Here is a 14,184-nt window from a genome sequence, read left to right as displayed (position 1 = left end):
AGGGACTTGTATGGTGGATGCTCCATATGATTAAAAAACACATGTAATCATTGATATGGTGAAGTTTTCTGTGAGGTGATGTTTATTTAAGATTTATGGAAGGACTCCCCCAGTGTCAGCACTTTGTAGCTGTCAGAGGCAAAGCTGTAAGTCTTCAGGACAGACGAGTTTATGTTTTGTGGTTTCTTGGTAACATGACAAGCTGCATTTTTTTGTCTTATTAACTTCATGAGAGAGAAAAGAGAGGCTGTTGAGGGAACGGGTGTTTAGAAATGTTCCACAATATTAAATGTAACTATAAATGCAGAATAAAAAAATAAGATGTGTCAGTCCTTAATAAATAAAAAAAAACTCCTATTCCTTGGCATGTGTGCCATCCATTGAATTTTGGTGCCATTTGACTTTTGTGCCTCTACCTAAGAACAGCATGTGAGTAACAGGGAACAAGGCCGTGTCTAATGGAGCATAAACAGAAACTCCATGAATATCAGGCGATGCAGAGATAACAGGCTCCAGCATGACTGTTCTTCCCTCCCGCTGATCTAGTGGTCAGCCTCAGAGCTGGGTTGCCCCAGTGAAACCTTTTCCATCCTGCCCGTTGCACACTGGCACAACCCACAGGGCACCCGCTGCTGAATAAACATGTGTTTAGCACTCTTGCTACCAAGCCTCCGTCAAGACCCAGATCAGATCTGGACAGAGAGTGGGGTCTGTTTGGACAGAGAGAGGGCAAGGTCTGGCTCTGAGCCACATGTCTCCTTCAGCCCTCAGCATACTTCATGCAGAGATGACGTTCTGGCTTCCATGTCTTGAGTAATTGTGGAGTAAACGGACATCATGTAAAGGCTTCACTCGCCATATCCTGCACAAGCCTGTGATTGGTCTTTACAAATGAGTATATGCTACCTTCTATCAATCTTCCTCCTCTAGTGGTGTCAGGAAATTTTAATAGTGCCACCTGCAGTACTGGAGCACTTAGTGTCCAATACAAAACTGCACAAAGTATGCAAGCTTGTAACCTTGTAGACTATTTGCACAACCCTTGCAAACACTGTCTCTGCATTAAGTATGCTGAAGCCTTTCAATGTACCAATGTTTGTCTCAGCATTTTTGTCTCATATTCTACATGCACAAATATGAGAAAGTCAAGCACTTCACTTAGATTCATAAACATGCTTTCAGGGGTGAACAATTGGCAGGTTTAAGTGGAGGTCTGCCCCTCCTAGTTAAGACTTCACCCCCACCCAAAAGAAAGTAAAGTCAACCCTACACCAGGCACTACCATTTCTTAACCTTGCCTCAGTCTTGACTTCGTTGTCGTATGCTTTTGTTGTGAAGTAAACATATACACATTTTGAGTGATTTAGCTTAGTCTAGTTCTTTAAATTGAACTGATTTATCTGAAGAATGCACCCTTGTACATTTAGTCTGAATGTATCTGTGTAATTTACACACTGCCTACTCTTTGATGCACCTTGATGTTTGAACTTTCAGAAATCTGGTTTTGTAAAGAGGATTATGAGCTTGCCAACTGCTCTCAATTTGGCACATGCTTGAGGATTCCCTTCCAGGTGGAATGGTCTTTATTCCAGAAGTGGCAATTCATGGTCAAAAATGCCAAGTACCTAGGAAGCTGTATTACCTTTGGGGAGCGGTGACGCTCTTTAAGTGCTTTATCTCATGAAGCTGTTGACAATATTCTTTTATTCTTTTCACTGGTTTCAGAACTATTGGCAATTAAGACTTGGTGAAACTTCCCCAGGAGAGAATAACAGCCATGAGATTGCCAATTGAGAAGTATACATGTTTCAAATTTTGGTGAATGTTTGGTAGAATAGTAGCCTCCATTCTGAATGGGATGGTCCTTCTTCTAGAAGTGGACAATTCCTTCCCAAAACATCCTGACTAGCTAGGTAGCTGTCTTTCTTTTCAACCTTTCCTGCTCCTCAATCAGAGCAACTGCTTTGTCTGCCATGTATGTTTGATCTTTAGAAAATCTGGGGTCATGAACAGGATTATGTGCTTGCCAACCCCCTTCCAACCCCCTTCCAAATGGGATAGTATTTATTCCAGAAGTGACACTTACTGGTCAAAACTGCCAAGTACCCAGGAAGCTATCTTGCCTTTGGGGAGCAGTGACTCTCTTTAAGTGCTTTTTTACTCATTAAAGCTGTTGACCTTTGGTCAAATCCAGAACTATTGACTAAATGAAAAAGAGCAAAAATTAATATATAACATGAACGCAACACACGCAATGAAAATTCTTCTTTTCTGCAAAATGCTGGTATCAAAGTTACTGGCAATTAAGATTTGGTGAAGCCTCAGCTGAATGGAATAACAGCAACTGAGAAGGCTCCATGTTTCATATGTGGTGAATATTTGGTGAAATAGTGGCCCCTCTTCCGAATGGGATGGTCTTTTTTGCAGAAGTGGACAATTCCTGTCGACTACCTAGGTAGCTTTCTTCCTGTTCTCTCTTTCCTGCTCCATAAATTTCCCTCTTTTTCCCTCTCTCCCTGATGAGTTGCAGATGCTGTATTATTTCCAGAGGCCGCTTGGGCATCTGGCCCCTGACCTGAGATAGTATAGTGGTCATCGATTGGCTGCGGCCCCCTGCCAATCATCCTGTGAGGGGCTGCTGGGTAATGAATACAGCTGCTCCTTGGACTCATGGGCACTCTTCTTGCTCTATTAGCATTTATATGGAGTGGCTGGAGATGGTGAGGGATGAGGACTGGGGTAGCTGAAGTGGTGCTGCAGCTGATGACAACCACAATGACGACTTTGATCATGTTTAGTGCCTCTTCTAAATACAGAAGGTCCAGCTATTATCCAGGAAAAGAAAAGGACTTCAGTTTGCTTGTTGCCCCATCACTATATGTATGCAAATATTTGAGTTACATACAATCTGATTTAAATTTATGTGCATATGAGGAGCACAGTTTATTGTCAACTATTCCATAATGATAAAAAGTGAGACTCCTACCAGGGTTTAACAAGTAGCTAACGTTAATTCAGCATGTTAGCCGGGTTTTTAGTTATCTTGCTTGGGTTTTTAACAAGGTTTATATCACAGCACTGTTGAATTCTCAAATCTGATTGGTCAGACACTGTTAATTAATTTTCTATAACTGCAACTCATTCGAATATGTCGAATCATTTCTGTAGTAGCAGCTCATTCACTGGGACTTCCACATAAACTGTTGAAAAACGTGTGAAATCACTGATAGGTTTTTCAACAACTTCATGACAGAGGAGTTTGCGCTTTGCGGTTTATCTGTAACATGACTCCGTGTCAGGCTACAGCACACCACCCCATCTTTGATTTTTTTCCCTATAACATCATGACACAGAGTGTTTCATTCTTTACTTAACTGATTTCTGTCTTGGTGAAGTTAGATTTACATTAAGCTCAATCACATTATTCTACACTGATTGACTGTATACATAAATGTCAGATTAATCTCTTAGTCTGATTATTAACAAATAAATAGCATGCAAACATAGCTACAGTCTCTCTCTTGGCTGTCTTAGCATTAGCCTAATGTCTCTCTATCCCTTTCTTTCTTTCTTTCTTTCTTTTCATCCTCACTCCCTCTCTGATTCTGAAATCTTTGGATCTGCTCGGGGAGCCAGAGGGCAGCATGTATATTTAAGCACTGCTCTGTCCCGGAGAGTCCCTGTGCCCACTCTTTCTTCTCTCTTGCTGTCGTTTCTGTACTGTCTCTCTGTCCTTCTCTCTTTCCTGTCCTCTTTTTCTCTCTTTTCTCTCATTTGGAGTGGTCTTCTGTGTGTCAGACAGCTGTTTGGACTGAGGCACACACAGCTTAAGTGATTTACCCTGAGGGGTTGGCCCACAGCTCAGGACACACACACATATATACACGTGCACACACACGCACACACACGCACTCACAGACACACCTCCACCTCCTTTCCACCTCCATTCAAAACTGTTGACCTGTACTAAGAATTATTGGCACCCTGAATAGAAATGTGCAAAAATGATTATTCTTCTTTTCTGGAAAACACTGGTTTCCTAATTGCTTCCTACTGGCATCCTAAAAGTTAAGGTTTGGTGAGAGAATAACTGCACTGAACCTCGTGTAAGGTATAACAAGGTTAGAGATGCTCACAGAGAGATCTTGGATCTTCTGCCATGCACTTTCTAATAATAATTATTTTTGTCATTATTATCAGAGAGAAAATAATACTTTAAGGGTGCCAATAATTTTGGACTTGCACAAATGCGCATAGTTGGCCTTAGTTTTGTTAAGTGTACACAGTGAGGATTTGTACACATTGGTATTCTTGTACCTCAGACGTAAGTGATAATCATAAGTTGCACGATTATTAGATTTATCCTAACCTAATTTATCCATTTTCTTATTCATGTATTATCATCTTAGTCTTTTTAATTTTTCATTTTTAAATGTTTATATTACATAGTATTACAGTGAAGAAAAATAAACACTATTTCCTTCTTCAGTCCACGTTTTCTATCCCTGATTTTTTCAGCTTAAAGCCAAGAGCCTGTGTTTAAAGGCAGTGGTGTAGCTGCTGTTGAGACACACCTTCTCAGACTCAAGAACAATCTGACAACCTCAGAGGCGTGAACTCCATGCAAGTGATTTGCATAATCTGAATGACTTAAGCGTGTGTGTAACCTGACTCTGAATACGCACAACTTTCCCGGTGTAAATATTCACTTAATATTTGAACCTTAAGTTAAAATGACTCAGTAAAGAAACAATTCTCTGAAGAATTGTTAGCGTTGATCCCCCGATTGCTCGCTCTTAGCCTTGTCATAGGTAGTGGGCAGGGACTAGCAATGAAACTGCGAGAAAAAGGGATAAAAGTAAAATATGCAAGCAAATCCTCAAACATTCCTTTAAAAAAAGTTTCTTAAAGGAGCTGCACAAATCCAGGTTTTCTACAATGGACTGTGTACTTGTGGTGCTCGTGTTCCCAGACTTTGCTACAGGCTCCCGTGGGCGTGTAGGCTATACGATGTATAGGTTCACGGACAGTCTGTGGGTGTAAATCTGTTCTGTTAAAACTGCAAGCTGACCACAGAACTGCTTGGCAGTGAAGAGGAAGAACCAGATGAGGCAAGTGTTGCTGTGTGTGTGTGCGTGTGGTGTGTGTGCGCGAGACTGTGTTTTGTGTATGTGACAGGCGGCTCCTGTAGACAGACACGATTAGGACAAATAGCCAAGCAGACACACTTGTCTTGGTAATTGAAACGTCAGGCAAGGTGATAAGAAGCAGGGCAAATGATGTCACTTACATATGTCAGCACTCTGGCGAGGGAAGAAATAAGACACCCGCATGCTGCATATCATTGTCCTACCAGGCTGTTACTTAGCTGTGCTAGCATAGTAGGGATGTAACACAGTGGCACTATCTGGATCTGGATCTGGATCTGTTTAATGCTGTTTTTTTTCCTTAAAGTAAATATGAACCCTACCACAATCCCCTCAGGAACACTGGCAAATGGTGCTCCTCCTATTCATATCTGTATTTGTACCCATATTGAACACAATATGTATTCAGTCAAGAATAACACATTTACATTTGGTTACATCCCTGTAGCATAGATACTTTAGCTAACAATCTAAACTGTATAGAGTCTATGATTTCTGGTATTTAGACATCATTGCTAATGACACTTTTTACTGCAATTAACACTAAGTAAGTAATTATGGCTTTAGCAAGCATTTTCAATCTAATCCACTTCTTGATCTCCATAACAGTAGAGCCATGTCAAGGATTGTGTGTGGCACAAACCAAACCTGGCCTAGCCAAGCACACACAGCTTAGCCAGTCTCTCCCAATTCACCCCTCAGAAGCTTAGTCACATTGGCTAACATCCCACCCAAGGATTTGCCTTGTGGAAGAACAATCCAAAAAGCAGGAAAGGCGGGAGGAAAGGGTGTGAAAGAACAAGGCATTAACTGTAATAAATATTCATTTCTTCCTCATTGATTTGGTGGCAAGCCCAATATGAAAAGGGTCAGGATACAGTATTCTGTGCAAGTAAGTCCTTGTAACATGACACTGGGAACAGAAGATCCTCAAGGTTCTCTAATCAGAACGAATCCTATTATGGTCCATGGGGGTAGAAAATAAGGAGGGGAGTCTAACTTCACCGCCCCTCAAATCAAGCTCCTTCAAATCAAGTCTTCCTTCTCTGCAAATGTAGCTGGATTTTTCCAGATGCAGTGAAAAAGTTGTTTAAGATTCCAAAAGAGACAGGTAGAGAGAAAAATCAGGTGTAGTAGAGCGTGAGAGATCTCCAACTTTGATCCTAACTCCAAGAGGTTGTGCTGTTTCAGAGCCCCAGGCTGCTTCTGCAGTGAATATGGTGGCTGCACCTTTTGTGTCTTGACTAAAGTAGTTCAATTTCCATTATGGTCAGAAGGAATTGCTGGAAAGAGCTACAGAGCCAGAGCCAGGTGTTCGAGCAGATGTTGCATACTTCAGGTTAATGTGCATGCAGCTGAGATTATACAGTACTGTTGACTCAAAGCTGCCGTGTCAGCCTAACAATGATTGACAGCATTGATTTGCACCAATGTAAGTCCATCCAATCATCCCAGGTGTTCTCCTAACCCCCCTTCCCATGGTTTCTGAGAATCTTCCACTTCTGCTGCTGCCGTGGAGTCTCTGAATAGACAAGGCATTGGGTACTTTAAAAGAGGTTTGCTCCTCCCGGTAACCTGGCCACATTTTAATTGTGTTGTCTTGATTGAGCAGGGTGGTGACAGTGATGCATCTGCTGTTGCATGATCGAATTGGCCCACTCTGTGGTTCCAGTGATTTGATTAGGGCAGCAGGGGGGCAATGATTAACATGATCAGATGCCCACACGTGGATCGATGTCCACATGGCAACACACTCTCACAACTGGCACGATATGAAGCTGCCAGCTGATTTTCTGATTAAACAGCCTACAGTGAACTACGCGTCCTAAGAAAGGAAAGGAAGGGTTCCTTGAGGGTCAAAGGTATTAGTAATGGTTCTAGCTTTCTGAACAGGTACTTAGGGGGAACTTCCTTGGGTGAAACCCTGTTTTGTCAAGTTCTACACAATATTTTAAGGGGTCCCCCAGAGGGACATGGCTAAAGGGACAATATTTAGGCAACCTGAATCCCTAACTGGCATGATATCAAGGTTGCCACCTGAAGTCACTATCTTAGACTTTCAGTGTACTCTAATAAAGGAAGGGAATGGTTACTTAAGGGTCTTGGTAGGGTCTTGAGGGTCATCAACATTAATATTTTGAATTTGATCCAGGGAGAATAAATGTGTACTTTGATCATTCATCTGTGCTGGTTCATTTTTCATTTGTCTGTGCTGGTTCAATTTTTTCATATGCTTAGCAACTTTGCTCCACGTACTCACTTTGGCCTGTTGCAATACTTTGCTTGCTATGTATATATACACTCTCAGAAAAAAGTTCTTAAGGGTTCGTTGGATGATTATTGGTTCTTGCTATCTAAGCTTTTCTAAAAGAGTTATGAGGTTGTGAGGCTCAACATGGAACCTTTACAGGTTCCCCCAGACCAAAATGAAGGTTCTAGCCATTCTTCATCGTGGCATAAATTAGTAAGATGACACATGGCTTTTAGCATTTTAAGTGAAGCTTTCTCTAAGGGGGCACTGTAGTGGCAAATTTGTTCCATTGTGTGTGCATGTGTCTATATAAGCATGCTTCTTCACACATGTGCTATTGCATGACAATGCCCGTGTTAAAGTTGCTACAAAATGCATGGAAAGCTTCGGTGTGTATCGTCAAAAATCCAGCTTTCAAATCTGATCAGCTCTAATCCTTGCTCCGTGATGATCGTATCCAGCTTACCTTCCTTTGGCCTGCGCTTGGCTGCTTTGATTTGCCGGACATTGTAATTGGCACCATAGTCGCCGAGGAGAAGTGGAAAAAAGATCACGCCAGGCCAAACGTGTTGCTGTTTTGCCTTTGCAGGACGAGGGCGCTCAGCCCCTGAATCTGTCATCCAAGCCTAAGACATCCGAGAGCAAGTCACCCACCTCCCCCGCTTCCCCACAGGTCCCTGCCATGAAGCTGGGTCCCGGATCCATGAAGCACAGTGCCCCCTCAAGCATCGGAGGACCTCCACCCAGAGTCAGCTCCATAGGTACTGACACCATTTCATATTTCTTTATATTTCTTTATATACTGCTGTTGTATAAACCTGTTATACACCTACACATGCCACTTGATAAATTCAGCCATTGTAACACAAGCCAATTCCTTCTTTTGCACATTTTCTTTATCAGCATTTGCGTTAGCATGTTAATTGATGTTACATTTTTAGGTCTGCAGGGTTTAATTTTGCCGCAGGGCATATTGTCAAGCATTTATTAGAGTTTAAATGTGAAGAAAGAAAAGAGAGCTTGTTAAGTAGCAGGAGAGATAGAGAGAGAGAGAGAGAGAGAGAGAGAGAGCTCAATAGAGACACAACAAGCTTGTGACATCTTGTACGCGCAATGAGATTAGACAAGCCTCTTATACAACTCCGTCACCACGCACAGCACAAACAAACCTGCATTAATGCCACAATAACACAATATCTCACCGCCCTCCTTATACACCACTCTTCACCACCATTTTAGAGACCTTTCCCTGGTAATCTCTGTGTTATTTCAACAAATCGCAGGATTTAATAGCAGATTAGTGGCCCAGATGTTTTTTGTTCTGAAAAATGGATTAAAGGGTAAAGTTTTTTAGCAGGAATCCTGTAAAACATGTTGAGGCAAGCCAGTGGTTTAGCTCACAATTAGACCAGACCTTCTGTGCTACGATCTTTTCCATCTGGAGAGGTCAGAGAGATGATTCAGAAGCTCGTACCCTGCAATGTAACATAAAAATAATTTTTATAGTACATACAACCAGAAAAATCTTCCTCATTTCAGTCTTCTCTGCTCGTCCTAATCATAGCTTTCACCTTCCTGGTTCCTCTCGGTGACCCAGCAGAGAGACAGCTGTCCTGGGACTCTTTCCCAGCATTTCCGGCTCTTTGTGCCAACCTCTATTGCCTTCCATCCCTTCCATGTCAGTGCCATCAGAGAAAACATAGCACCCTTCCTTTTCCTCTCTTGTCCATTCTCATCATTCTGAGGCCACAGTCCCACTAACAGCATTGAGGAAGCTACTTTGCAAGCTAAAGCCAAACTAGCCTACGCAAAAGTAGCTAACTGCAAAGAAGAAAATCGACTGTGAAATTCTTATTGAAAATTGTCACTGCTTAGAGAAAAAAGTAGCCATTTTTAGCAAGTTCGTGGAAAAGTTATATTATTTTTTATAAAATAACTCAACTACTTCTACGTTACTAAAAATGTAGTTAAGCTAGTAGCGTCACTACTTGTACTAGCTAGCAGTACTTGCTGCTTTTCTCACTGTGCAGCAGACTGCACAGGAAATGCCCTACATCAGATTTGGTTGACATTATGAGCTCATTTAGTCCAACCGGGAATCTTGGGAATAGAATTTGGGATCAGGGTGCTTTTCTATCTCTCGGTTATATGGGTCACGTTTGATCTTTTTCAGTATCCCTCTCTGGATTTTCCTTCCCTGTGAGGTCATTCCCTTCCCTGTCCATGCACCGTGTCCATACTAGTGGTTACTTTAGCTGCTTTTCTTGCATCAGAGGAATCATCTTTTCATTTCACATGGGAGTGCTTAATCCTGCACAGCATTAGCGAATGGATTATAGCAGATAAAGAGCCGTTAATCTCACACGGGTCTTTATTAGATCTAACCAGGGCAAGATTTGAAGTCAGATACAAGCAAAGACACATGCTTGGATTACTAATCTGCAGGAAATAATGCATGTTTTATCTGCAAAAAGGCAGTGAAAAGCTTTGATATACATGGAGACAGATGGAGTTCTTGCATGGACAAATTAGCAGGATTTTGCTTTTAAAGGAACACTTTCAGTTTTTCAGCCTAACCTCTATCCATCGCCTCTGTAGTGTAGTATGTATGATTATCACAAACTTGAATTTTAACGTTTTCCTGAACTGAGAAATGAATGTCAAGCTTTAAAATCACGTATAATGGAAGTCTAAGCGCAGATCAATAAACGTTCATGCAAATTTTTGCATGGTGCTTTCATGATTTCTTTATTTGTAAATTAACCTCTAAATAAATGGGACAGTTTTCTAAGATGGAAGAATTTGTGGTTGTGAGTTGCGAACATTGTGTAAATTCAGCGCAGACCTCCGAGATTTTTGCCTGAAACTGGAAATTCTTTGTACTGTAGTGTTGGATGATTGGATAAAACGGAATAAAAGCAGCTTTGATTAAAGTGTAAGTAACAGTTCTTAATTCATGCTGTATATTTGCATATTTTAAATGTTTTATTGACAGAATTTAACAAGATTTATAATTAAATTTCAAGAAATTTTGACCTATAGTAATCACACATATACTACAGATGTGATGGATAGAGATTCAGCTGAAAAATCTCAGAGTACTCCTTTAATATTGAGTAAATTTTTTTTTCTCAGAGTTTTTTGATAATAAACCCTGATGGACAGAGAAGTTCTGCATTTATTTCTGAGGAAATCCTTTTTCCACAAGACGTTAGAAAACAATTCAGGGCTTTTAATGAAATTTTGAAAATGTGAGGGGAAAAAAAAGGAAAAAAATCTGAACAATTTACAACTGAATCTGATTCACGTTATATGTTAAAATAAGTAGCAGTTTTTACATTATTACTTCTGATTATCTTAAGCGATTTGACATCGTTTGAAGAGAAAATTTAAAGAAGCGAGCTAATGACTGAACAGGAACGAACTTGTTTTCGTGGAGAATATTCCACAACATTAAATGCAACTACAAATGTATTAAAAGTAACATTTAATATAAGAGGAACAAAAACACTTTGTAACATGCTGTTATAGGAAAATAATCATCTTTGTGGTGGTAACAGTAAATCCGCTTCATCACATCACCCCACCTTTGATTATTTTTCGTGTAACAGCACAACACAGAGTGGTTTATTCCTTACTTATCATTTTTCCATTTTCGTCAGGCTGGGTCTGACTCAGAGAGCCGGCAGTCAAGTGGTCTGCCACTGTGTGTGTGTGTGTGTGTGTTAATGCATTCTGCCCCCACGGCATGCGCTATGCTAATGTCCGAGGCCCAGAGGCTTGGCGGTGCATTAGTGCTGCATGGCCTCACCTGGTGTCTCTATTAAAGTTAAAAGACACAATCGGCAAACACACACACACACACACACACACACACACACCACATAGTGGGCCTGTTTTATGAATTGTGAGCATATTGAATTTGTGGAAAGCATTTATAGAGGCCTTTTTCTCACATGTACACATTTAATATAGATTTCTAACTAAAGTAGAATATAAGCTGCCCCTTTATTAATCCTGTATAACCTGTATTATTTCACAGCAAAGAAAGCAACAATATTTTCTTCCTTCTTCGGTCTGTATTTTCTATACCTGACTTTTTGGGGTGGTTTATAGGTGAGCGCTTGTGTTTAAAGCCGGTGGTCTAGTCACTTGTCTTGGACATTACTCAAGAAAAATCTAACAAACCACATACAGGTCATTGGAATAATTTTAATGAAGAGTACAGTATGTGCATAACCCGACTCTGAATACGCCTAACTTTCCCTGTAAATACTGACGTCATTTTTGGACATAAAATGAGCAGACAACAGTCTTTATGAGTACAGCAGCAGTTCTTAGGTTGGATGATCCACTTAAGCAGGGGTAACAATTGTATCCCTGTGCAGCAGAAAGTCCAGAAGCTCAAGCCTTTCTTCACACACCTCTCTTTTACTTGTTGTTCCTGCAGACCTGCTGTCCTCCATCACTTCTGGAGGCTACCTGAACGACCACGAGGCCGTGAGCAAGGCCTTCCAGGAGGCACGGCAGATGAAGGAGCAGCTGAAGAGAGAGCAGCAGGTCCTGGATGCCAAAGTGGCAGCGGTTAACAACCTCACCCTCAACAACGGACGCTTGGAAAAGGTTCGCTTTCCATCTCCAATACACTCGGTTGAACACACTCAGACCTGACTCTTTTTTCCCTTCTACCTTTTTCACGTCCTAATGTTTAGATTTTGAGGTTTGTGTCTCTTTTCCTGTTAGAGTCCATCTCTTGCTTAAAGTCAAAGCTATTTGCAGCCCCCCCAAAAAATGCATGGACCCCGTTATAATCGCAGCACGGCTTCATTCTATGATAATTATCTACATATTCAAATTATGGATGCATTAGGCAAATGTGTACGGTTATATTTATTTACTGAAGCCCATTAGAGCTTTTTATTCCTGAACCTTTCACCCACACAACCCAAACCAGCTCCATGATGTTTAAATGTAGATTGAAAGCATGTTGTTTCATATAAACAGCATTTTTCTAAGTTTTATTAACCTTGTAAACACCCAGATTTACATTCCTCAGTCTCGTAACTGCGCAGCTGTCCTGTTAGCTTCACTGTACTTACTGAATAACGTGCTTTACGATGAATTACTGAATAACAAGATGGTTAAAATGGCAGAACTGAGCTCTCGCTTAGGAAATGAAGAAACAAATGAGTGTCGCTGGCGTAATGTTACACATTCAATTCAACTAACTATAATAAATATCAGTAGTGCCCCAAAGTAGATAGATAGATAGATAGATAGATAGATAGCTTACTTACAAGTAAATAAATTATTTTTTAAATTATTTTTAATTATTTACTTATTTACTTACAAGTAAATAAATATTAGTTCAGTAAGCAAGCTAGTAAATGAGTCTATAGATAGATAGGTAGATAGATGTTAAGTAAGAAAGTCAGTAAAAAATAATACTGGTAATGACTAAATAAATAAATAAATATTAGTTAAGTAAGTAAGCTAGTAGATAAGTCTGTAGATAGATAGATAGATAGATAGATAGATAGATAGACAGACAGATGTTAAGTAAGAAAATCACTAAAAAATAACACTGGGAGTGATTAAACAAACAAACAAATAAATAAATAAATATTTGTAGTAAGTAAGCATGTAAGAAAGTAAGTGAATTAATAAGTAAGTAAATAAATAAATAATAGTTAAGTAAGTAAGCTAGTAAATACATCGATAGATAGATAGATAGATAGATAAGTAAGCAAGTCAGTAATTAAGTATATAATTACTGGTAGTATTTTAAATAAATAAATAAATAAATACTGATAGTACTTAAGTAGGTAAAGAAAGAAAGAAAGAAAGAAAGAAAGACTGATAGTAGTTTAATTAATTAATTAATTAAAATAAATAATCAAATAAATAAATACTATTAGTAGTAAAGTAAGTAGAGAAAGAAAGAAAAAGATAACATTTATTCCTATAATTTTACCATGTAAATTGGTGCACGGTATTTGATGTCAGTAAATCATGATGTCAGTGATATTCGGTTAAACAAAATGGCGGAATAAGATTTAACGAGCGGAAGAAAGTGTTCAGTTCTCTGTCTGAATGTCTCAATGTGATTTCTAATTAAATCTGACTCTCCTGTGTCTCTCTGAACACTTTTGATGTCTCTGACTCTCCTGTGTCTCTCTTGATGTAAAACAAACAAAATCTTTAGTGACGTGTCTACATTGTTATTTATTTAATCTACACGTTATCTGTATTAGACAAGCTCTAAGTGTGTAACAGCTTTCGAGCCGGTTACACACTGCAGAGTGTAAGAGCGTCTCTGATCGAGTGTATCCGTGTCCCGTCTCCGTTTATGTGCTCTTCCGTGTAATTGGAGCAAGTTCAATGTTCAACAATAATCGCTTTGAGCATCAGAGTATCGTTTTCTATCCTCCTCACCACTCTCTCTCTCTCTCTCTCTCTCTCTCACACACACACACACACTCTCGTGTTATCCAGGGAGAAATTGTCTCTCAGCTGAGCGTTCATTTAAGCTCCACTCACTAACCCAGAATGAATAATTAAATCTCTATGGCTCCAGAATGGTGTAATGCGTTTCATTACGGCTCCGCGGCTCGCCCGGGTCACTCTCTAATGGCGAGCACCCTCTCCGGGTGTGTGTTTTAAAAGATGCCACGTGTTTAGGATGGCGTCTAATCGGCTAATTAAACCCCAGATGCAGCGCCGGGGGGGTCGTGTGTGTGTGTGTTTGTGTGTGTTTGTGTGTGCGAGGATGTGTTTGGAGAGACG

The 14,184-nt window shown here is 40.2% G+C and overlaps 1 protein-coding gene across 8 annotated transcripts in view; it reads left to right on the top strand.

Annotated features, from left to right (window-relative positions):
* sox5 (SRY-box transcription factor 5) overlaps positions 1-14,184 on the top strand; it is a 242,769-nt gene that overhangs the window by 219,355 nt on the left and 9,230 nt on the right. For 7 of the 8 annotated variants that reach the window (XM_053241889.1, XM_053241886.1, XM_053241887.1 and 4 more), the window contains 2 exons: positions 7,988-8,159; positions 11,849-12,021. In XM_053241889.1, coding sequence (XP_053097864.1) covers positions 7,988-8,159; positions 11,849-12,021 — 345 coding nt within the window. The remainder of the gene's footprint in view (positions 1-7,987; positions 8,160-11,848; positions 12,022-14,184) is intronic. The other variant, XM_026923350.3, reaches the window with a different exon arrangement.

This window comes from Pangasianodon hypophthalmus, chromosome 18, assembly GCF_027358585.1.
Source record: "Pangasianodon hypophthalmus isolate fPanHyp1 chromosome 18, fPanHyp1.pri, whole genome shotgun sequence".
NCBI lineage: Eukaryota > Metazoa > Chordata > Actinopteri > Siluriformes > Pangasiidae > Pangasianodon > Pangasianodon hypophthalmus.
Note: the sequence above shows the minus strand (reverse complement) of the source record. Positions and strands in the feature narration are given on the sequence as shown.